The sequence below is a fragment of the Lepidochelys olivacea genome (genome assembly GCF_965140295.1).
Source record: "Lepidochelys olivacea isolate rLepOli2 genome assembly, chromosome: 26".
Taxonomy (NCBI): Eukaryota; Metazoa; Chordata; order Testudines; family Cheloniidae; genus Lepidochelys; species Lepidochelys olivacea.
In genome coordinates, this window is record NC_140436.1 from 10,753,412 (window position 1) to 10,778,591 (window position 25,180).

The 25,180-nt window shown below is 43.4% G+C and overlaps 1 protein-coding gene across 1 annotated transcript in view; it reads left to right on the forward strand.

Annotated features, from left to right (window-relative positions):
- ANTXR1 (ANTXR cell adhesion molecule 1) overlaps positions 1-25,180 on the forward strand; it is a 179,000-nt gene that overhangs the window by 66,464 nt on the left and 87,356 nt on the right. The window contains exon 13 of the mRNA XM_084615065.1: positions 24,854-24,949. Within this exon, the coding sequence (XP_084471191.1) occupies positions 24,854-24,949 (96 nt within the window). The remainder of the gene's footprint in view (positions 1-24,853; positions 24,950-25,180) is intronic.

Consider the following 25,180-nt stretch of genomic DNA (forward strand, 5'->3'; position numbering starts at 1 on the left):
TTGCTAGCAATGCCTGAGTCACTGGTTCTCATCAGCCTCTTGCAGCGGCCGGAGCAAAGGAAAGCAACTTCTTACAGTTAATAAGACTGTTGTCTTGATGGGGATTTTACTTCTGCTAAAGTGTGACCATGAGGAAGGGAGGCCTCATGTTAGTAAGGATAAAGGAGATTTGGGAGGAATTTACTTTGTGCTCATGAAAACAGAAAATATTGGGAATCTTATGAGAATGTGGGATTCTGACTGAATAGGATGTGTACAATTGGGACCCATGTACATAGCATGTGAGATTCATAAATTTGGTCAAGGCTTTTGGCTGACCTGTATGGGATTAAGCTAGTAAAAGGGGGGTTCTGTTATATACTGTTGCTTTGAAATAAGCTGTTTTATTAAGGTAAGGTCACAATTATAGGGCACAATCCTACAAGGTGTTGAGTGCCTCCAGCATGATTCTAAACACCTGAGGTTACCATTGAAACCTATGGGAGTTGAGACCCTCAGCACCTAGCAAAAGATATTCAGAATCTTTTGGGATCTAGCCCTAGATCTCCAAGCATCACTCATTGACACCCGTACTGATGCCATTTAAAACTTCATTCTTCATGCAGTTATGTGTTTCTGTCTGGCTTTCTCTACAAGGGTGAACTTCATCCCTGTTCAGAGAGAATAGCATAAAGCCTATGCCCTACTTATCATAGAATATCAAGGTTGGAAGGGACCTCAGGAGGTCATCTAGTCCAACCCCTGCTCAAAGCAGGACCAATCCCCAATTTTTGCCCCAGATCCCCAAATGACCCCCTCAAGGACCGAACCCACAACCCTGGGTTTAGCAGGCCAATGCTCAAACCACTGAGCTATGCCTCCCCCGCCATGCCTTGTGCTGGTTTTCTGCACTGTCATAAATTTCATACAAAGGACCAATTCCTGCAGTCAGTATTCAGGCAAAACTTCCCTGGGAGTCTTGGCTGAGAAAGGACTGCAGGATTTGACTTGAAGACTTTTATGGCAGGACTCTTTCCCTGCCCCCTTCAAATCCGCCAAACAAAACTGCATCGTGTTTCTATGTGGAGCTAGTGAAAGGCCAAGTTATATAATATCCACATACCAAGACTATTCAGTTGTGGTCCATGAACACTGATGCACAGGCTAAGGGGGAAAATATCTCCTGTACCATTTCATCTGTCGCAACAACGACAAGATTGTCTGGAGACACCCGCATTGTCTACATGATTAAATGTCAGTTTTCAGAGCTGAGATGAAGGCTTATTTCTCTGCAGTTGACAAGGGCATCTTTATGCCTTGAGAGGGGGCTTTTTTTCAGCTGGATTTGATATTTCAGTTCAAGTTCTCTTTGCTGCCATGGTGAAAGTAAGTGTGTGTGTGTGTGTGTGTGTGTGAGAGAGAGAGAATAAATTATGAGCAATTTTTCTGCTTTGCCTTTTGAAGCAAGATACGGTTATGATCAACACAGACAGCAAAATGCAGCTGTTTGATATTTGCAACGTGCCATTGGGGCAGATACTCAGTTGGTGTAAATTGTCTTAGCTCCAACAGCACTGTGACAATTTACACCAAAGGAAGATTGCCCCTATTGACTTCAGTGGAGCAGCTCACATATGAACTCTGAGAGCAGAACTTGGCTCACAGTTATTTCATTCATTTCCAAGCGGGGATGGACACTTCTTCTCACTTGCAACAATTAGGATAAAAGCAATGAGCTGTTGCTTTAGCTGAATGATGCTTCATGCAAGAAGCATGAGAACATTTAAAACACAGGATTTATAGGATACAACATTCTAATTTTTTAAAAAAATCTTCCTTTGAATTTCTGGTTTTCCACATGTTCTATATTGGGAGGCTACTCAGCCAAGACATTCAGAGTAAGGTAAAAATCAGCAGATTCGGTATGTCTAGATATCAAGAGGAAAACATAAATTATTTAAATCTGCTTGTTCATTCTATAAATGTGTGTATAGCAGTATAGATTTCAGAGACTCATAGATGGAGTATGGGTCATATGGCACTGCACAAGTGTATAGTACAGTATATTTTTGTATCTCTGCCTGTTCTAAGTGACCCAAATTTGATCCTAAGTATGGAGTTTTCATCACTTAACTGGGACACAGTTGGATAGAACTCATTGTAGGGACCTTTTCACTGATAACGCCCACAAAACAATTAGGGGAAGTATTTCCAAGCAATAGGCTGCGTAATGGTGATCATTTCATCTACACCAGGTGCACAGAAAATGTTTCCTTCAGTTTGAAAGCTTTTGCTGGTTCTGGCAGTAACCTGGGGACAGCCACCTTTTCAAAAATACCAGCTAATCTTCAGCACCCCTGAGTCTGAGAATCCAACCTGTGAAACCCGAAGCCTGTTTTCCAGAAATGCTGAGGAACCTGAGTGCCAATTCCGATCAATTCCAGCACCCCTGAAAATTTAGTTTGCATGGGGTGTGTCAAGCATGGCGTTCAAACTCAGTGACCTGCTTTGGAAATGTGGTTGTAAACGTCTCTTAAATTGTTTGGAAAGTTTCTCTTGGAGAAGAGAGGGGTTTATTTATTGTCTGTGTTTAAATAGCACCCTGCAACAGGGTTCATGACCCGCCCCTCTTCCTGGGGCCTGCTTGCTGCCCCCAATAAGGCTCAGAGAGGTTGTGCAACACCCCTGTCTTTATTTACTTAAGGTTATCCCACCAGTGTTAATCTAAGAAAAGCTTTACAGGATTAGTCTCCTCCTTTATAGGCAGAGTCAGCCTTCAGCTAGGAGGCCTCCAATTCCCTTCCTGACTGATTTCTCCCTGGCTGCCCCCCTGCCTTCTGCCTCCCTCCCAGCCTTTATAACTCTTGGCTGGTCAGGCCAGCGGGTATTGCCAATCCTCAAGCCGGCATCAGGCCTTTTCCATCAGCCCCAATCTGTTTCCCCTGATTGGAGCTGACGGGGCAGGGGCTAATTAGGTGCTTTTGCATCAGCACCATGCTACACACCCACTGTAAAGAAAGCTAAAACAAGGTCTCCAATCTTGCAAATGCTTACATACATGCATAACTTCAGGCAATTGATGAATACTTGCACTGGCTTCAAGCTTGAAAGATACGCACATGTGTGTTTGCAGAATCAGGGCCAAAGCCAGTAAATTTGGAAAGCTGCAGCAGGAGGTGACAGCACAGTGCAGAGAGAGCTTCTCTCCTCACTTTGCAAAGAAACTTTGAAGGGGAGGGAGGGGAATAGGTCGTTTGTAAATCTTTCCTCCATGGCACGTCAGTGAAGCTCTTTGCAGACGGCATGCAAAAACGGCCCTAGATCTGGAACGATGTCCTGAACGTACCACAAATTCCCCCTGTCTGTGCATCTCCCACCCGGATCGCATATAACGACAGCTCACTGTTTGGCACTTGTGCAAACGCCTTAACTCTCAGAACCATTGCTCACGAGAAGCTGCGGTTTGTTGGGAGAATGAGTCAGCAAACAGAGATTTCATTGAGAAAGTGGTGCCCATACGAGTGTTTCCATATTTCTTGAGGTTTGGGGACTGGCCTCCAGAAGATGAAAGTGGGTGGCACCATGCTATGTGAAACTTCTAAGGAGCCAGAATGTGTGTATGCTTCTTTAAAATATATGTGTTTGCCCAAGTCTTGAGAATCAGCAAATGGAGCATGGTGCAGCTGTCTCATTTCCCAGTCCAGCGTGACTTGTGAACTGCGAAGTTTGAAATTCTATCAGTAGCTCAAGAAATCATAGTAACACTCCTTCTGGCTGGAGACAGGTTCTAGCCGGAAGTTCAGATCCAGATTTCAAGCAGTCTGAAGGTCAGGAGTGTTTGGATGCAGGGAGCTTTGTTCTGTTCTGAAGGCTGGGACCATTTGTAAACATGGAGTTGGGTTCAGCATTTCCTCCACGCACCTGAGTACCATAGTTGAGGCCATATAGATGTAGGCCCCACATTAATTACTGAAAATGAAACATCCAGTCAGTCACACGAGAAGCATTATCTAGGGTTTCACAGATGTCTACACTGCAGCTGGGAGTGAGTTGTGGGTAGAGAGACTTGCGTTCGTTTAGCTTGACCTAATGGGCTAAAAATAGCCGTGTGGACGTTGCGGCTCTGGTAGACGCTTGGGCTAGCCGCCGAATCCAGGCCCACCCAGCCCCATGGGTTTGAATTCAGGTGGCTAGCCCGAAACTCTTCTGGAGCCCCAGTGTCCACCCTGCTATTTTTAGTGCACTAGCTCCCGGGATGCAAGTATGTGGGAGGCACTCTGCCAGGTGCAGTGTCGGCATATCCCCAGAAAACAATTAGCATTAGCTCTCTTTATAGCAAGCATTTGTCCAAAGGACTGGCCAACATCCAACTCCCATTAAAGTCAATGGAAAGATTCACTGTTGGATCAGGCCCACAGGGACGAGAGGGGAAGAGCTTATGAAGAAAGATTGGAATAATGTATTATAACATGGCAAAATGACCTCTGTGCAAGGAGACACGACTGCAAGTCTGTAAAGAGCGTAGACATCAGAGAGGGGAGTGAATGTCTGAGGCTGTCGCCTGCAGGTATAACTTTCAAAGGGAATATTTATATTCAGAAACCTTCCTATCAGTGAGATTCTTAGCTATGGAGTAGTCTCCCAAAGGAGATAGTTAGGACATTTTAAATGTAGATGGCAGAAAACCCTGGAGAATAGCATGTTAAGGAACAAACCTGAAAATAAAGGGACTGAATACTGTAATGGGCTTTATTACCTCTTCCTTACACGATTCTACAACATAGCAACAAATTCTTACAACACATTCTCATGGCTTGGAGACCTTCAAGATAGACTCTGTCATTTCCCCCATAACTCTTGTATGAAACATCCTTCTTCCAAGACTATCTAAAGTCCATCAATGGAGGGAAAGGCATCTTTATAAAACTCAGAACTATCTAATCATTTTGAGAAATCAGACATTTTGATTTTAAAAACGGAATATTTCTTCTGCTGACATTTCTTTTCCATTGTTTGACCAGCAATCTCTCTCTCTCTCAGGGGAGATTTTCAAAGACATCAAGGGAAATTATGGGTCCAACTCCATGGGAGTTCTCCTCAATAAGTTACAAAGGTCTCAAAGGAACATGCTTTGGTTTAAATCTACAATTGGCATTTGGATCATTCCCTAATTATTTTTCAACAAGACGTTCTCTTTCTCTCTCCTGTGGAGTTCTGTGCTGTTTGAACAAAATTGCCTTGCACATCTCACTCTATTTGAACAGTATCCAGTCCTATAATGCCAATTTAAACTCTCTCCCCATTGAGCAATGTCAGTCAGACAGAACCCACTAATCTGGGATTTTCAAAGGGGGCTATGGGAGTTAGGCACCCAAGTCCCATTGACTTTGAATAGGGAGGGGGTGCCTAAGTCCCATAGACTCTTTGGAAAATGCCAATTGATGGGCCTGATCCTGAGTTATGCTAATGTCCCTTTGTACCATTTTAAGACCCTCTATGCTGCCACAGTGGTATAAAGAGACATTATCAGGTCAGAGTTGCCTGGTGCTTCTAGAGCCCAACATTAAATGTGCTACTGTAACTTCTTATGAGACTCATTCATCAAAGACACATTTCTTTTCTTGGAATATACACCGCTAAAACTTTTGTCGAAACTCTCCATCCAGAGCATTAGCTCTGAATCTTTCAAGGAATCCAACCCACGACACCCAAGGATTAACTGGTCTTAACATTTCATCGATAATGCTACAACCCTTCTCAAAGAAGAGAAATGAATAGCTCCTAAGGGGAGAACTCACACTCACATAAACCTGCACTCACAGCAACCAATTACCTAAAATATACAGGCATCATAAAATCTCCCTGACTCCTAAATCATTGATGCATTGATTAATGCGGTCATCAGATCACTAACTGAGTCTGTCGGCGCCATCACTCCTGCCTGACAAGGCTTTTATAACACCCCATTGCCTGAAATGCCAGGTTCTCAGCTGGACAAAACTGGTGCAGTTTCACTGATGTCAGTGGAGCTAAGCTAATTTAACAGTTTAGGGTCTGCCTCCTGTGTCCAGCACCTAAAGACTCCTAAAGAATAGAGACAGACAAATCTATCAATCCCTGCGCTCTATCAGTCTATCTGTCTGTCTGTCCCCCAGCCCTGAAAACTCTCTAGATATATAACATTTTATCAAACAATGAGAATACTAGATCCAGGCTAAAGTTTTCAAAAGCATTTAATGTCTAGGAGCCTAAGTCCCATTTTCAGCAGGGATTTGGAGCCAGATTTTCAAAGGTATTTTAACACCTAAAGATGCAGATAGACTCCTAACTGCCACTGATTCCAATGGGAGTTAGGAGTCTGACTTGCTTAGGCATTTTTTAAAATCTTACTCTGCGCCTTTCCCCATTTTTAGGCCCTGAAAATCTGGCTCTTAGCCACTTAGGGTTCAGATTCTCAAATGTATTGAGGCACCTTATTCCTTATTTAGCAGGAGTTGATTTAAATGGGAGTTAGGCACCTAAATGACCAGATCACTTTGGAAGCGGCTCCTGAAGCTATCTATGTCTATGGGTGTGACTCCCCTGCTAGTGTACATATAGAATATCAGGGTTGGAAGGGACCTCAGGAGGTCATCTAGTCCAACCCCCTGCTCAAAGCAGGACCAATCCCCAATTTTTGCCCCAGATCCCTAAATGGCCCCCTCAAGGATTGAACTGACAACCCTGAGTTTAGCAGGCCAATGCTCAAACCACTGAGCTCTTCCTCCCCCATACTCACGCTAGCTCTTCTCAAGCTAGCACAAGCATACATGTCCGGGCAGCCACAGTGGCACGAGCAGTGACATGCAGGCACGGCTGAGCCAGGCTGACTACATACCTACCGCTTTCAGGTGGGTTTGTACCTGGCATGGCTCCACTGTGCCTCCCCTACGGCTACTCGTGGCCACACTGCTGTTTACACTCGTGACAACTGCATGAGAGCGAGTGTGAGCCCGTGTGCACGAGCAGGGGGATCACACCCCTAACTCACAGTGTGGACGTAGCCCTCGGGAAATATATGTGAGTGTACATGTAACATGTATGGAACATTTCACTAGACTGCGGTGCCATTCGCTAGCTCTAATATTCTCACTATTTGATAAAAACATTTGTTTTGAAAAGCCACGATGTTTCAGCTGATGGCTTTAATCAAACACATGAACACCTCATTCCAAATTACTATTATTTAATATTTGTACTGCAGTAGAACCCACTGCAAATCCCAAATCAGGATGAGGAGTCCTCATTGTGCTAGGGGCTGTACAAAAGAAACAGTCCTTCCCCCAAAAGAGCCTGTGAATTAAAGGCGAGATTGTGAATCCCTTACTCCCAACAATCAACGGCTACTCACACCAGTAGTTCCACTAAAGTAACTTGTAGGATTAAGTATCAGGGAGTAGCCGTGTTAGTCTGTATCCACAAAAAACAATAAGGAGTCCGGTGGCACCTTAAAGGCTAACAGATTTATTTGGGCATTAGCTTTCGTGGGTAAAAACCCACTACCCACAAAAGCTTATGCCCAAATAAATCTGTTAGTCTTAAAGATGCCACCTGACTCCTTGTTGTTTTTGTAGGATTAAATAACTGCTCATCACTGTTTGTGTTCAGGGTTGACAATCTGACCCTAATGAAAGACTAGGCTCACTGAGTGGCTTTAACAGACAAACAGAGGGAAGAGGAAGGTAACTGCAATGAAACACATGAATTAACAACCTGTACAATTTGCAGAAATTGTGTTTCTAAATGTCAATAAACAACAAATATCAGCTGTATCGGTAAAACCTGTGAGCCCCTTGCTTAGCTATTATAACTGCATAGGTTTAGGTTAATTTGACTTGCTTTTGTTTGCATTGATTCTATTCGTTCACTCTTCAAGGGGAAAAAATGTAACCAGTGCTTCCTTTTGGATTTTATCTGATCCTGTAAAGAAAACAGAAACCCTAACAAACTTAGCCTTCAAACACTTAATACAAAAAAAAAACCCCTCTTTTTATTTCTTTTTTTAATATACTCAGACTCCGTTTTTGCAAAAGTGGAAAATTTTGACATTCCGGGGAAGGAGATGTTGATGTTGAAGTGATGTTGAAAAATCCAGGCCAAACCAGTTTCCAGCAAGGTGCTGGCAGCACAGGCAAACCTCGGCAGCCCTCTAGGCAGCATATTCAGCATAACTGCCCAGGAGCTCACTGAGACGCAGGGAGTTCTGTTTATTTGATTTGTTACATCATGTTAAAAAAATCATAGTTTTGTAGATTTTTAAATCCAGAATGGACCATTTGATCATCCAGTCCAATCTCCTGTATAATATAGAATATAGCATTTCACCCAGCTACTCCTCTATGGATCCCAGTCACCTGTGTTTGACTAAAGCATCTCTTCAAGAAAGGCATCCAGTCCTGATCTGAAGACATCAAAAGATGGAGACTCCACCACTTCCCTTGGTCGGTTGTTCCAATGGATAATTATTGGTTTCAGAGTAGCAGCCGTGTTAATCTGTATTCACAAAAAGAAAAGGAATACTAGTGGCACCTTAGAGACTAACCAATTTATCTGAGCATAAGCTTTCGTGAGCTACAGCTCACTTCATCGGATGCATCCGATGAAGTGAGCTGTAGCTCACGAAAGCTTATGCTCAGATAAATTGGTTAGTCTCTAAGGTGCCACTAGTATTCCTTTTCTTTTTGGATAATTATTGGCACTGTTACAAATTTGAGTCTTGTTTTGAATTTGTCTGGCTTCAACTTCCAGCCATTAGATCTTGTTATATCTCTCTCCTGTTAGGTTTGCACACCAAAGCGTTTATTGCCCACAGTGTGTCATTAGCATCCGATCTTGCTCCTGTTGAAGTCAATGGTAAAACTCTCATTGTGTTCCTTCGGAATGGGCACTTACAGCTGGATTTACCATTGCATATAGTCATTTGCACCAGTGCAAAAGGGGGTGTAAAATGCCACCATTCTGGTTTGCTAGAGCTTTGCACTTGTGCATGGCAATGGTAAATAAGGCTCTTCGTGAGGAAGTGTGGTCCAGTGAGGCAGGGCCCCCTGCCAGCCTGTAGGGAATAGATAGGCCCCTGCAGAAATCCCCAGGTTAGTGGGGAGAGGATGATTTGATGTGCTGTATGAATTTTATGTGGAAGAAACAAAGCTGAAGTCCTGAGTAAAAGGGACCTGAGCCAGACTCTGGGCATGGTGCCACACCCTCCTAGCACGGGGAGACAGGCTAGCAGTATGTGTGCTGTTTTATGGCTCCAAATGCAGTGAAATAGAGAACCAGATCCTTAGCTAGTGTAAATTGATGCAGCTCCGCAGACTCCCTCTGAGCATAAGCAGAACTTTATGTGAGCGCACAGAGTCTAACATAAGCCGTTCCTTGCACTTCTCCATCTGCAGTGTGAAATCTGCTGCAACGTTTCAGGGAGTAGAAAACGAGGGAAACATTCTGAAGACAAGGAGTAAGACGCATATGTGATGACTAGCTTGGTCCAATTCCAAGCCCTTTAGGAAGGCCCAAAATAGATCTCATTTCCAGCATTGAGGGATGGTGCTTGTCAAATACCTGTCAGTCCCAGATCAGTCACAGCTAGGTTGGTTTTGTTTTGTTTTTTTTTTATAATCATGACAAAGAGAGTTGTTATGTTATAGAGCTGAAACAACCTCCAAAGCTGCAGGCTGTGTGTGCAATCTCTGCACACGCATGTGCAAACAGGAATCTTGTCATAAGGACTGATGCCATTGATTCTGCCTCCCATAGTTCTCAAGAAATTGTACAAACTTACTCACTGATGTGTTGGAGAGGGGATACTGTTGCAAAGTTTGAGGGATACTCAGATCTGGGATGTAGGTCTAGGCCTGCCCCTGCCCACCCAGTAATAATCAGTACTTACCTAAGCCCCAGCTTTGAAACTGCTAGGTCGATGGAACAATTCTTCCGTCGACCTAGCTGCCACCTCTCGACGGGGTGGATTTACTGCAGCAACAGAAAAAACCCTTCCGTAGAGGTAGTAAGTGTCTTCACTACAGCACCACAGTTATGTCACTGTAGTGTTTGTAATGTAGACTTCTGTAAGTGACCGTGTGGACCCTGCTACTGTGCACTAAGCATTCCCTACCATATGGAACATTCAGTGCACCCTAGCAGGGTCCACATGGCCACAGAGCATATGGCAGGCTAGAGCACTGTAGATGGACAGCCCGATTTACCATTCACGATGTCTCTGTGTAGACAAGCCCTTAGTGACTTGCCCAAAGTCAGACAGACCTTGATTCAGGACTGCACTTAAGCATCTGGAGTACTGTGTCCAGTTTTGGGCCCCACACTACAAGAAGGATGTGGAAAAACTGGAAAGAGTACAGTGGAGGGCAGCAGAAATGATTAGGGGCTGGAGCACATGACTAATGAGGAGAGGCTGAGGGAACTGGGATTGTTTAGTCTGCGGAAGAGAAAAATGAGGGGGGGATTTGATAGCTGCTTTCAACTACCTGAAAGAGGGTTCCAAAGATGGTGGATCTAGACTGTTTTCAGTGGTACCAGATGACAGAACAAGGAGCAATGGTCTCAAGTTGCAGTGGGGGAGGTTTAGGTTGGACGTTAGGAAAAACTTTCTCACTATGAGGGTGATGAAGCACGGGAATGGGTTACCTAGGGCGGTGGTGGAATCTCCATCCTTAGAGGTTTTTAAGGTCAGGCTTGACAAAGCCCTGGCTGGGATGATTTAGTTGGGGATTGGTCCTGCTTTGAGCAGGGGATTGGCCTAGATGACCTCCTGAGGTCCCTTCCAACCCTGATATTCTATGATCTTATGTGCTTAAGTCCATCTTTATACATTAAAGCGAAGTCCCGTTGGCCACAATGGGACTTAAAATATGCTTAAAGTTTAAGCATTTTAAGCACTCTTCCTGAATAGAAATGCTTTCCTGAATGAGGACCTAAGCCAGTGACAGAACCAAAAATGCAAGGACAAAATTTTCAAAAGTGGCTAAATCCCATTTTCAAAAGTGACTAAAATGGGAAAAAGGCTCCTAAGTCACTTAGGATATTTTACTCCCATGCTTTGCTTATAGTCCACTAGAACTCTCTGTCTCTCAGAAGAAATGATGATGATGATCTCTCCAGTTCTTAATATAGCATAGATAAGCATGGCTTACTGAGTAAAACATTTAAAAAATGCAAAAAAAAATGCATTTTTTCCAAAGAGAAGCATTTGCAGTCAAGGGGCTGTCAGTGTTTCCATAATAAAGTATGTTTTTGGAAAAATGTAATAACCTAGAAACAAAACAAAAAGACGTGATCTGGACTGTACAAAGTCTACATTAAAAAAATAAAATTGGCTATTTCCAAGCCTGAGATGTGAAATAATCTGCAGGAGGTCAGTGGTTTAAGATTTTATTTTTCCTTCTTACATCTTAATCACAGAGTGGATTTTCAAAAGCAATTCTTTCAGACAGCAAAGTTAGTTACATACATGAAGCCTCTTTAAGTGTCTTGTGCTAGATATCAGGTAGTCCAGAATTTGTCTAGAGATGCACATATGCATTAGCAAAATAAACCGAGTTCCAAATGCACCATTGATGAGGATGTGGGAGTGAGGAAGAACCCAGCTTGACTTTCAGATCTCATGAGCAGGGATGACCCTTGGCTAAACAAATGTTTGGTTGTAATTTGATCATATCCTTCTGGAGTCAATAAGAGACATTTACTTAGAATTCCCCGGGTTGCTTTTGCAAAGTTGAATCTCTCTTTAGCACAGAGAGAAATCAGATGTAAGGAAAAACTGTAGGCCAAATTCTCTACTGTGGTAAAGCAGGAGCTGTATTTGATGTGGAATTTCGATACTTTCACTTCTGGACTGACACAAGAAGTGCAATGGTGCATAACAACAAAGCAAAGGGAAGGTTTTAGCCCCGTAGATGTTTTGGTTTAAGCTTTGAGTGAAGATTGATTTAGGTCTGTCTGTATTTTATGTGAACCATTGCTGTCACTCTGACCAGCACTCCTCATCTTACTCTATGTCAGATTTGCTGGTACTGTAGGGGCCCAAGCTACAAAGCTGAGCTCTGAACTTCCACAAAGTTAGAGAGAGAGATTGTGCTCAGAGCTGATATATTATTTAAGTTTGGCCCTTAACAGAGTTAGGAGTGAGCTGTGAAATCTGGATCCAAACTTTCCCAAGGTTCAGAGCTCTTGGAATCTCTTTAGCGCTAATTCAGGATTACATAATTGGTAATAAGAAGTTAGAAGGGGAGTTACATAAGGAGAGATTTCCCTCTAAATCTCATTATTGTGATTTTAAATTAAATACCCCACCCCCTCAATACTACTCACTGATTGTTTTTGTTGTGTCTAAATATCTTATTGCTATTCCGATATCTGAGGGCTGAAGTCTATAACAGGAAACCTGGCTGGGCCATGCCACACACCTGCGAGATCATTAAAGCTAAGAGCAGAATTCCATCTGCCAGCAATGCAATGGAAAATCAGCGTGTCCTGCAGAGGGGCCAGGAATATCATATCCAGTGCTTGCCAGGTTATAAAGTTAGCCTGACCTAATTAATTAGCCAACACCTACCCTTAGTTGGTTAGAGAGAGAGCACACTCTGGCCGACCGCAGGGTTGGGCCGAGCAGAGGGAAGTGAGGGCAGAATCTGGCTGGGGAAAATGAGATGTTTCAAGAAGGCCTGTACTCTGTTCCTATTCCCCCATCCTCCAGGTTTGCCCAGAGCAGGATCAAAGAGCTAAATGCAGCTGGCAAAGTCCAGAGACAGGGAAGGTCTAGGTCTGCTTGGTCCTGCCTCGGTGTAAGAGGATGGACTAGGTCTCAAGGTCCCTTCAAGGTCTATGTTTCTGTGATTCTGTGATATCATGTTTATCATGTTTCTGTGATAAAGCATGGCCAGCCACCAACCTCTCCCTGTAGCTTCAGGGAATAAAGAGGTTTTTGTTGCTGGTGAGGTCAGTCCATATATCCATCTCAGCTCCTCTATCAAATGCAATACAAACCCAAGGGCATTTTCATAGATCATCAAACCAGGAGGGTCTGCTGTGATCATCTAGTCTTACCTCTTGCAAACACAGGCCATACGACTTCCCTGAATTAATTCCTGTTTGAACTAGAGCAGAGCTTTTAGAAAAACGTCCCATCTTGATTAAAAAATTGCCAGTGATGGAGAATCCACCACAACCCTTGGCAAATTGTTCCAGTGATTAATTACCCTCACCGTTAAAAATGTACGCCTTATTTCCAGTCTGATGTTATTAAGTTATGGAATGCAGATGAAACCCTTTCATTCCCAATATGCTGTTATTGCAGTGCTCAGTCTTGCAATATTCAGGTACCCCTGTTCTAATATAGGAGAGAGTGCTGGGGGTGGAGGGAGATTCTGTCTTTTTAAATATTAAGCTTGTACCCAATTTTCTCAGACCAAACCCATATTTCTTGTTTTCCTTCCAAGGCTCTGCTAGCTGCAAGCCAAAGCTGAGGATGGCTGTGTTTTGGCTGGCGATGACAAGCATTAGAAAGTTGGCTTTTTTTCAGTAGCAAGGGGAAATTACTGCGTAAAGCAGGGGGGTTTGTGGACAAAGAGCCAAGTTCTGCCCCTCCTTACTGTCATGCAACCCCATTGCTGTGGTATGGGTTTAAGTGAAGGTGGCATTTGGCCCAGACTGCCTGGCCATTGGCAGCTACCCCGTCAGAAAAGGGAATGGCTGGCGTGAGTGCATTATTAAAGTCCCAGAGACAGTGGGCTGTTTGTACACTTAGTTGTGGGATCAGATGCCAAGATCTCCAGTATGACAAGGCTCGGCTGGCTGGGAATATTTGATTAATTTGTTTGTCTTGGAGGTTATTTAAAGTTGCCTTTTCTAAACTTTTACCTTTTAAAAAAGGAAGCACTATTTTTCTTTTATTTGAAAATGTCCTGTCCCCGTGTAGAGAGCAGGGGAAAGAATCCTCCCCATCTCCATGAATGATTCTAAACCTGTATTGCTCGTGCATTACCTGAAGCAAAAGGAAACACAGGAACAAAGATTGCCAACATGGGTGAACTTAGTGTTGGGGAAAGGTGCCAAATATACAGCCCTGAGACTTCAGTCCTCTGCATAGACAAAGAACAGGGCCAGAAGGAGCAAGAGTAAAGGGAAGGGATGGCCTTGTGGTTTGAGCACTAGACTGGGACTCAGGAGATCTGGGCTCGATCCCAGTTGTGCCACTGGTCCCTGTGTGACCTTGGACCTTCATCTCTCTAGGCCTCAGTTCTCCATCTGGAAAATGGGGATAATTATTATTTGTATTACCATAGTGCTAGGTACAGTACAAACACAGAAGAAAAAGATGTTTTCTGTTCTAAAGAGCTTCCAATCTATGTCCTTCCTTTCTCCAGTCCTTTGCCTGTCTTGTCTATTTAGGGTGTAAGTTCTTGGAGCAAGGACTGTTTCTCACCATATGTTTGCACAGCACTTGGTCAACGGGGCCTCCACCTCCGATAGGATCTGTAGGTACTTCTGTAGTACAAATAATATTTAATAATCAATATCCTCTGTACTGCCCCTGGCAATGTGTCTCAACCCATTCCTGGTGGGATCGGGGGGTAGGAATCATAGAAGGTTAGGGTTGGAAGGGACCTCAGGAGGTCATCTAGTCCAACCCCCTGCTTGAAGCAGGACCAATCCCCAATTTTTGCCCCAGATCCCTAAATGGCCCCCTCAAGGATTGAACTGACAACCCTGGGTTTAGCAGGCCAATGCTCAAACCACTGAGCTATCCCTCCCCCCAGGAAGGAACCTCCAGTTTTCTTCAGCATTTATTATGAATATATTATTATTTATTTGTACTGCAGTAGCACCGAGAAGCTTCAGGCTTGGACCACAACCCTTTCTGCCAGGCATTGTACAAACACAGAATAAAAAGACAGTCCCTTCCCCCAAAGAGCTCACAATCTAATAATTTGGGAGATAAGGCTAGTTTTCATTCCATACTAGAATTGTTCTTGGTCTCAGCGGGCTGCTGCCAGCCTGTTTTCCAGTGTCCTAGAAAGGTACACGTCTTCCAGGGTGGGCCTTTTTGTTTTTAGGAGATTCCTTTGTTTCCTGCTACCAAGGCCTTTGTGCTGAGAGAAGTCAAAGTATCCCCTGACTCAATCAAGCCCTAAGTGCTTACAGTTTGGATTGAAGAGACAGCAGGACACAGCTAGGGATAATTTTTAAATATACAAATGGCTTGTAGTATTTTCATAGGCCAAGAAAAACTGTGATTTTCTATTCTTATGACTATTACCAACTCCCTCCCTGCTGCATTTAACACTGGGTTTATCCAGGGCCTTTTAATATGTCTGCCTGAGAAATATATTCTTCTATTTGAGATAGAAAATAAGGATCCATGTAGCCTCCAGACCCATAAGTCTGGAACTTGACAACTGGTATTTATGCTATAGATATCATACTGCTGCACATTCTCCCCCTTTAATCAGAGAGCCCAGAGGCTACATCTCATGACAGATGGTAATTAATAGTGCAGTTTTCAAAAGTGGCCTAATTCTGCTCCTATTGGAGTCAAGAGATGTTTGATTATTGACTTTAATGGGAGCAGAGTTCGGCATTGTTGAGCACTTTAAAAATCCTTCCTTGTGGCCCCAACGACGTAAGGTGAGCACCCTCAGCAAATTTCAGGATCAGGCCCTATGGGATCATTTCAGCTTCCTTTGGTATGGATCAAAGCTCATTGACAGTTGCATGCACTAAGTTGTACTGTCCTCTGCAACGTGACAGTGTCAATGGTACGAATATGGTTTAGTCCTTCTTTAAGTTCCAGCAGCTCAGAGGAACACGAATTCAGCAGGACATGCACTGCAGCTGTTTGCACTAAGGTCTTTTGCAGCTCTGTACGTGTCTCAGCTAAGGAGAAATGTAAAGCACTTTTTTGCAAGGGGACAGGATGGCTCAGAGAGTCAGTGAAGGAACTGTTGAAAGGTTCTCCTGTAGGTTGAGCATTCAGATCTGCCCAAGGTCAGTAACATAAGAACAGCCAGACTGGGTCAGACCAATGGTCCATCTAGTCCAGTACCCTGTCTTCTGACTGTGGCCAATGCCAGGTGCTTCAGAGCAGTGGCTTTCAACATTTCCAGATGACTGTACCCCTCTCAGAAGTCTGATTTGTCTTGCATAGCCCCAAGTTTCTCCTCACTTAAAAACTACTGGTACTTGATTATAAAACCAGACATAAAAATACAAAAGTGTCACGGCACACTATTACTGACAAATTGCTTCCTTTCTCATTTTTACCATATAATTATAAAATAAATCAATTGGAATATAAATATTGTACTTATATTTCAGTGTATAGTATATAGAGCAGTCTAAACAAGTCGTCTGTATGAAATTTGAGTTTGTACTGACTTCACTAATGCTTTTAAGGTAGCCTGTTGCAAAATTAGGCAAGTATCTAGATGAGTTGATGAGCTCCCTTGGAAGACCTCTGCGTACCGCCAGGGGTCTGTGTACTCCTGCTTGAGAACCACTGCTTCAGAGGGAGTGAACAGACTAGGGCAATTATTGACTGGTGGTGATCTGCCATTAGTTCTGTGGTCTGTGGGGTCAGTCCAGTTCACAGTGGACATCTTCCCACCTCACAGCAGGCAGTCTCAGCAGGGAGGTCCTGGATTGAATGAGCATGGAAAAATAAGCTACGCTTTCTCTTGGAAAGGGGATCCCGTCAGCTCACGAGTGAGGCACGTTGGCAAGAGGCAGCATGGAAGAAGCTTACGTTGCCTCCATACGTGCTGTGGCTGATCTCTTCAAAGCTGTCAATCCATCCCGCACCTATAAAAAACCCTACCCCCCGCTCGTTACACGGCTTGAGACTCTGGAGCTGCAAATGGCTCTTTGAGAGGAAAATCGTGGAGTGATCTAATGCCTAGCCAGGAAGCGAGCTCCTTCACAGCAGCTGGCAGTCCTGGGCAGTGTTTCTCATTCAGAAAACGCTGCAGTACCGGAATTGCTGAAGCAGCTGAGCCAAGCCAAGCCTTGCTGTGGAATGCAGAACCCCTGGGGACATGGGTGCCTGTGACTCCCTGCACAGGACCCCAGCTTGGGGAGGATGGAAGGCCTTATAGCTTACAGACCTGCCTTTAATGAGGCAGTCGCCACACCGCAGTGGAGGTGACAGGGGTGACCAGTAACAAATTGCCTGGAATGTCTGGTGAGGAACAAGATGTGGTACAGACCAAGCACTTCAGAAAACATAAGAACTGCACTTAGATTCCAGTTCTCCCATGGGCGTATCTCCCATTAAAATTAGCGGGAAGGCAGAACTGGGCCTCTTAACCTTTACTCAATTTTAGAAGTAAAACTGGGAGGAGAAAGGACTCTTTGATGCACCTCTGCATCGGTTTTGTGGCCATTTGGAAGACAGACGAGACTTAAACTACTTTCAAATGTTTAGCAATGCTGGGTGGATTTGATCTTTAAACAACAATAACAACAAAAAAGACCATGTGACTGTGAAAAGCACTGCAGACTGTATTAAAAACAACAGCCACCCTTCACTCTGGGGTTATTTTCTTCAATACAGTTCCTTTCTAAATGCATTTTTCAATTCTGACTCTGTTCTGGACTGTAGAATGAAGGCTTTGCCAATTATCAGTGTTCCTAAGTCTACAGGCAATTAAGGTGAACTGCACAATTGTATCAATAGAAGCTTTGTGAAATGCAAACTACATTTAATGAGCATTTTCCTCGGCTTTTGACCTGTATCTTATTAGTTGAGGGAGTGCTTTGTGGGGACCATAGGGCATAGGGTCTCAGATTTGTTTTTAAAATAAATTGATCTTCATTACTTTACGCTGCAAATATAATTTGCACTGACCTTTTCTGCTAATACAGATCACACTAGGAGTTGAATTGCTGAAATTGTTCTGTGCACTAATATTGCTAGGTAGATTATTTTATTAGCACCCACAAGTATGCAAGGTACTCCACAGAAAGCATGCTCATGCCCTGTGCCACTTACAAGCTAAGGTCCTGATTGGAGCTGGTCTGAATCAGAATGGAAAGTTAAAATTTTTCATGGAACAGATATTCCCCCCCAAACTGATCCAGAAACCTTGAAACATATTGCTTCTATGACACTGAATAATTTCATTTCAATCATGTTCAAACATAAAAGATGAAATTTGCATACATATAATATTTAATATATTAATATAACATTATAGCAAAATACTACTTTTAAAAGTCAAAACAAAATTAATGGAAATGATAACATCAAAACAAAACCTTTTTACTGACAAACAAAATGTTTCAACACTGTCAAAACAAAATGAGAAAGTCATAATGATTCATTCTGAAACTCCCCCCATCTAAATTTTTCTTGAAATCGACACATTCCAACAAAATGTTTTAATTTTGAGAAAACTGCACTTTCCATTTAAAAAAAATTATTTTAACCAGCTCTAGTCCTGATTCTGCAGGTGGATCGTGCACTCATGTGGAGTTCAATGGGGTTCCATGCAGGCAAACTGGGCCACCAGCATAGATCCAGTTGCAGGACTGGGGCCGCAGGAGTGAATCTGAGAGGCAAGTGAGAGAAGATTCTTTCGAAACTTTTCCCATCACTCCTCTAGTACAGTTTCTAATTTACTTGGCGTTGCATACGACTATGGAGAGACAAGACATTCAGAACTGTTACTTTTCTTCTTTTCGCAGCTCACAAAAAATAAAACCCATCAACACAAGCACTGACCATTGTGAGAAAAATCTGTTCTTCCACTGTCATTTCTATAGCTTCTGTTGCTTCAGTTGATGCCCAAAGAAATGTATGTAGCATATTTTTAGAAAGGGTTGGCCTATGCACAAACTTGCATCATAAGACCTAAATGGGTTTTAATTCATACTTTTGGTTATTTCGGTGCAAGTGTGTGTGGATAACAGACTCTGATTGCTAAATGAAAGTCTAGTATTATCCAGAGAGACGAGGGAGGTGAGGTAATATCTTTTATTATTATCCGCTCGAGCAAGATCAAAATACATTGATTTTGTTCCAAAATAATAATGCCCACACCTAGACTTGCATGGAAAAGATGTTAGTTATTTCAGTGCAAGTTTGTGAGTAGACTGGTCCTAAAAGAAGCAGGTTGCTGCACAGAAGTTCTCTGCATCCATGCCACAGCATTCACTTTATGCCAGGATAAAAGGAAACGTAACAACCTCTGTAAAATAAGATAATAAAGATACTCCTCTACTGCTGCAAGCAAAGTGCTGAGACTTAGCAACTGTGAGGCCCAGCTCATTTTGATCAGAGCTGCTCCTTGCTGCAAGGCTGTTAATCTTTTAGAACTGTAGCACCTGAAGTCTTTATTAGTCCCGATAAAGAAACAAGGATCAACATCACTAGAGTTGACGTGTGCAGCTGCTCACTAGTGCCTGGTCCTGTTTCAGCCTCTAGCATAGAAAGAGCAGGGTTTTTTAATACTGGTGATTGTGTGACAGTTGCTTTGCAAGAGGAATAATAGCAATTACTGAGCACTCTCTCTATTCGAGTAGTGGATAGTTCTGAGGGTGGAAAAATGGAACATGAAGTCATTTGCCCCTAGATGGCTAGCTTGTATCCAGGCCACGTGGAAGTCAATTAGGAGCCTTATGTAAAGCCCAGTCAGTGTGAGTCTTTTCATTGCAGCAGGCCCTGCATCTGAGGCCTGTTCTGTCGCTAATGTAGGAAATGTCTTGGTAGATCTCAGGGTATGTCTACCCAGCAATCAGAGGTGTGACTGCAGCACATAGCAATGGGGGGGGAGGGATAGCTCAGTGGTTTGAGCATTGGCCTGCTAAACCCAGGGTTGTGAGTTCAATCCTTGAGGGGGCCATTTGGGGATTTGGGGCAAAAATTGGGGATTGGTCCTGCTTTGAGCAGGGGGTTGGACTAGATGACCTCCTCAGGTCTCTTCCAACCCCAGTTCTCTAGAATTCATCATTAAAGCCTTTAGTCTTTAATAAGGAAGCTGAGATTTGTGTAGGTTTTTTGTAGCCATCCTACCAAATTATATAGCAGAGATGCAATTCCCTATTGAATTTAATAGGCAGGAGATGGGGGGGGAAGGATGGCTTTCTGGTTAAGGCATGGCCCTGTGACTCAGGAAATCTGGATTCCTCTCTTAGCTCTTCTAGAGACTCCTTGTATGTCATTGGGAAATCACTTAGGCCCTGATCTTGCAAAAGCTTAAGCACATGCTTAATTTGAAGCTTGTGGGCAGTATCACTGAAGTAAAAATTAAGCCTGTGTAAGTATTTGCAGGATTAGAGCATTGTCCTCTCTGACCTCAGTTCCCCATTTGTCTCGTACTATATTTTTGTACCGCACCTAGCACAATGTGGCCTTGATTTCAGCAGGGTCTGTAGCACTCGCACAATACAAATAACAGAGGATGCGCCAAAAGCCTACACAAAGGTTCTAATCTTTTAAATTCAGTTGGGTTTTTCCATAGGGCATATCACTTCATAGCAAGGTAGACTAGATTACATACACTGGGTGAGCCTAGAGCAGGTATTTTATGGTCACGTCCCTCACCGAGTTGGCTGCCACTCAAGAAGTTGCACACAGCATATGATCAAAGCAAACTGGAATCTAAAAAGAGTTTTCTTTTCCTTTTTATTGGACCAGATTGTTTCACCAGATTGTTTCAAAAGTTAATACATATGTGATAAAAAGAATGATAGATGTCAGCTGTCACTTCTGTAATGAAAGCTGTCCCCAGTGAAGTCTAATGGAAAGGATAAGAGCTGTCTAAATCTGTGGTGAGAAGAAGGCTCACCCCATTATCTTCCCTTCCCTTGTACATCAAAAAAGGAAACTGAACAACAGAGAAGTTTCTCCTTTCTCTCCAGAGAAAAATCGCTGGGAGTTCATTCAAAGCTGTGCGTGGGATTTTCAGAAACACTGGCCTAACTCTGCTCACACAAAGCCAACGGTTAAATTCCCATGGACTTCAGTGAGTGTTGGAGTTAGGCCAGTTCTGAGTGTTGGAGGAAATCCCCCTCGGTGTCTAAGGGTATGTCTGTGCTGCAGTCAGCGGTGTGACGGAAGCACATGTGGACGTACCTGAGCTAGCTTTGATCGAGCTCGCTCAAATAATAATAGCAGTGAAGCCTCAACAACATGGACTGTCAAAGCCCTCCTAGGACTTTGGATACATATTTGAGCACCTTTGCCATGCTATAAACTTGCAGTTCCTCCATTTTCTCTCCCTCTAAAATAGCGATAATACTCATCTCAATGACGTATTGTGAGAGTTTAGAGATAAGACACAACTGTTGAATATGGAACTGAATTTTCAATCCACTCTTAAACCCAAATTTGAGTGTGAGGTGATCCAAGGTTCTGGTTCAGGTTCCTCTCGTATGAACACATCTGAGTACCACGGGATCCTTAAAGACCAGTACTTAGATGATAAGTTCTTTGTTGCAGGGACCATCTTTTTTTTCTTTGTTTGTACAGCGCCTAGCGCAAAGGGATCCTGGTCCGTGACTGGGGCTGTTAGGCATTACGATAATACAAATAATAAATAAGTGGTTGGGACCTCAGTTTTACTCCTTGTCTGACAGATGGGCACCTCCAGTGGCACAGCACCCACTAACACCAGACTGAAGTGTTGATGCAGAATAGAATGCCAAAATAGAACTCAAGTGAAAAGTTTCCCTTACAGAAAAACCTTCCACAGCTACCCTGCATTTATGGATCCTGCCATATGTTTTTAACATGTGTGCGCTTTACTGTAAAGTGCATTCTTTCGACTACTGATGTCCCTAAGCCAAGAATTCTTGGATTTTATTATGATTTTTCAGGGGTGGGGGGAGGAAGGAATCTATTAGGAAATGCCTCCAATATGTTTTCTATAAGATTTCCTATTAATAGAGCCAATTTATGTTTTAAAATATATTCCAGTGTTTGTTTTCATTGTCCTTCCACTGCCAACAACACTCTGCAGCAATTTCTGGCTTCACTGGACTCTTTAGCAGTGAAAATATGGTTTCATCCCCCGTCTGCCTTGCTCTCTCTACCAACATATTTGTTTCAAAGTCTGGACGTCAGAGTCCTACCATGTAAAATCTGCAGCACATTAGAGGCAAAAAATTTTTTAAAAATTATTTGGTATCATAGCAAGACATTTAAAACTAAAAGACCACTCCAAGCATAGTTGGTGCATCTCAGCAGTTGTCAAGGAGTAAATTACACAAGTTTTACACCTAGGCTAGTGTTTGGCAGAGATTTTTACAGCTGTCTCAGCAGTCTGGATTCACGCAATCACTCAGGACTGATGTAGTTTTAGGCAAAAGGCTGATCACTCTTATTTTTAATGTGTTTTGTGTCAGAGTACACAGTGCACAGTATTAATAGGCTGAGAATATCAGTAAATTGGTAAAATAAAACATTATGTATTTCAGAAGTTGTAGTCACAAACTCTAGATTCAATCTTTTGAAGTTTGTAAAAATTAAAACCAACATTTTTTCAAGGTAGCATTTTTGGTGGGTACATCAGATCAAATCCTGCAATCCTCATTCAGACAAAGCTGAACTTCAGTAAGAGTAATTGCCTGCGTAAGGACGTGAAAATGTCGCGTACAGAATCCTTCCAAATCTGTCTGGCTGATTCTTTGCTTTGAGATACAGTATAACATCTGGCAACTTAAGATGCCTAGCATAAAACCAGATGCAATAGAGTAATGTAGCAGGGTATTTACAGGCAATTGCAAAAGAAAATCTAAAACCAAATTGTGGTTAACAGACAATTATAAAAAGCTCTTTAATTTTTCTTTGTTTTGTAGCAATCAGATTGTAGGCTATTGTTAATTAAAAGATGCTTTTGTGAGTGACGGGCAACAAAGAAGTGATGGGAGCAAAGAGGAATGAGAGCCTAAAGATTTCCTGAGTCTGTTTCTTCTGTGCTTCTGTGGCAGCTAATGCAATGGGGGCGGAGGGAGGGGGGGTACCTTTTCTGGAGTGCCCAGTACTCAGCAGCTCCCAGTGAGGGCACAGTGGGAGAGATTCTGTGCTCTGCCTCTAACTGTGAAGTTAAGAACACAAAGCATAGGGAGTGAGCGGGGTGGGCTATGGTGGCTTTCAGCTAACTTCGTGCCCTTCTGATCCGAGGCTAGGGATCATAGGGATCCCCAGCATATATTAGAGAGTTTAGTTGGGGTCCCGTGAAAGGTTTGGGGAGATTTTTCTTTTGCCTGAGCTGGCTGTCTCCATCTCTCTGTGTTTGGGGGATTGGGTTGCCAGTTTTCTAGCAATTATTTCTAAATTCCAAACGGGTTTGAGAAACCTTCCTGACCTGATTTTTCATTGGTTGAGCTCACACTGCTGACGATAACATTGTGATCAGTCAGTCAATGAATGACAGCTACTTAAATAAACACCTGGATAACAGAACCTCCAGAACCCTCCAGTTCAACCTGATATCATGAGAGGCCTCCATAAGAAGCTGTAATCTTGATTTTTTTAAAAAAAACTGTCTGGCTCTTAGACCAAAAACATCTCAACTGGACTCCAACCAAAACGAATTGCCTACTTGCTGATCCCAAAGCCTGATGATAGAAGACAGGAATGGCATAGAAACACTGGCTTATCTCAGGAAGCTAAGAGCCTATCCCTCAAATTAAATCTGGAAGCAATGAGACATGTCATGTTCAATTTTGATCGCTGCAGTGAGTGGGATAGTGCAGAAGTTCTCAATGTGGGATTTGCAAACAGGTGTCAGGGGGCTGCAATTAACCTGTCCTTCCCATACTGCTAAATGGGAGAGGGGTTCCAGCTAGATGGGAGGGGAATCCTTAGGGGGGAGATAGGGTTCTGATACGGAAAAGGTTGAAAACCCACTGGGTTACTGTGTGTGTGCACCATGGCCGTCTACTGATTGGTTTCAGAACTGCCCAGCTCTGTGAACTAATCCCTACGCTGCTAATAGCTAAGGCACTACTGGAAGGTGCTGCGATACTATGCTGATGAGCACTGTCTAAGAACCGATATAGAATAGAAAAGAAGAGCTAATGAGCTTCACCTTTAGTGCCACCTTTTGGAGCAGGAGGATATGAGTTCTAGTCCCAGTCCTGCCAATCAATTCCCAGTGGTCCTGATATGTAGTTGGATGACAACTGCAGAATCCCATGTAGCTATGGACCATTTAACTGGTATTTTGAGCTGCTTCTGAGCCAAAATAGCCTTTCACCTCAAAAAAGCCACTGTCATTAATTCATCTAGATGTGACAGATAAATTAACTGTGGGACTGGGTGGCTTAAGGCCTTGATCATAGTCATCAAACACCTCCACCCTCTAAGGTTAAATTGGGTTACCGTCCAGCTGCTGTTCAGAGGTCTATAAGAAATGAACTGGTGGTCTCAGTCCATTGCAGAGTGGGCAAGTGTCCACACCACTCAATAAACCAGCTCTGATTGGTCCCCCTTGTTGTCATTCTCTGCTGAGAGGCAAAGAACTCCTTTCTTGCCCCTGGAGGTGGATCCTCTTGCATAGCTGCTACACCTGTCCTCTGAATAAAGAGATGCTCTCCTTCTGCAGGGCTATGAGGGCATCAGCTTCCACTAGCACTGAAAAGACTAAGTGATGACGTGGGTGAGAGGAGGAGGGAAGGTGTTGGGGAACGGGGGGCTGGGAAATTGTGCTTTGTAAGTAAAAATAAACTCAATGTGCAAAGGTCTATCAGGGTAATTACTGGGTGCAAAGAACCGTGTGCACACATATAAATGCAGGATGCTTTGCAGGTGCTGGGGAGGGAGGAATTTGTATTTAGCTCCTGCTGCATCTCACATTCTCTTTGCCTCTCCCCCTGGCAGTCTGATGGGACCATCCTGGCCATCGCCTTGTTGATCCTATTCCTTCTCCTGATGCTGGCTCTGCTCTGGTGGTTCTGGCCTCTGTGCTGTACAGTGGTAAGTCCCTGCTTCCACCCCCGTCTGTCTGCACTGTAGCTGTAACCGCGCTGTCAGGGGCATGGAGCGAAATAACAGCAGAGGTGCTGGCATGGACAACAGACATAGAAAGCTGACAAGCAGTAGCCTCTGATAACCAAACTGCAAACCGAGAGAAACTGCTGTGGATTCCAAGCCAGTGATAATTTAGTGTGCATCCGGGGCAGTGAGGGGGAGGATTTTTATTACCAG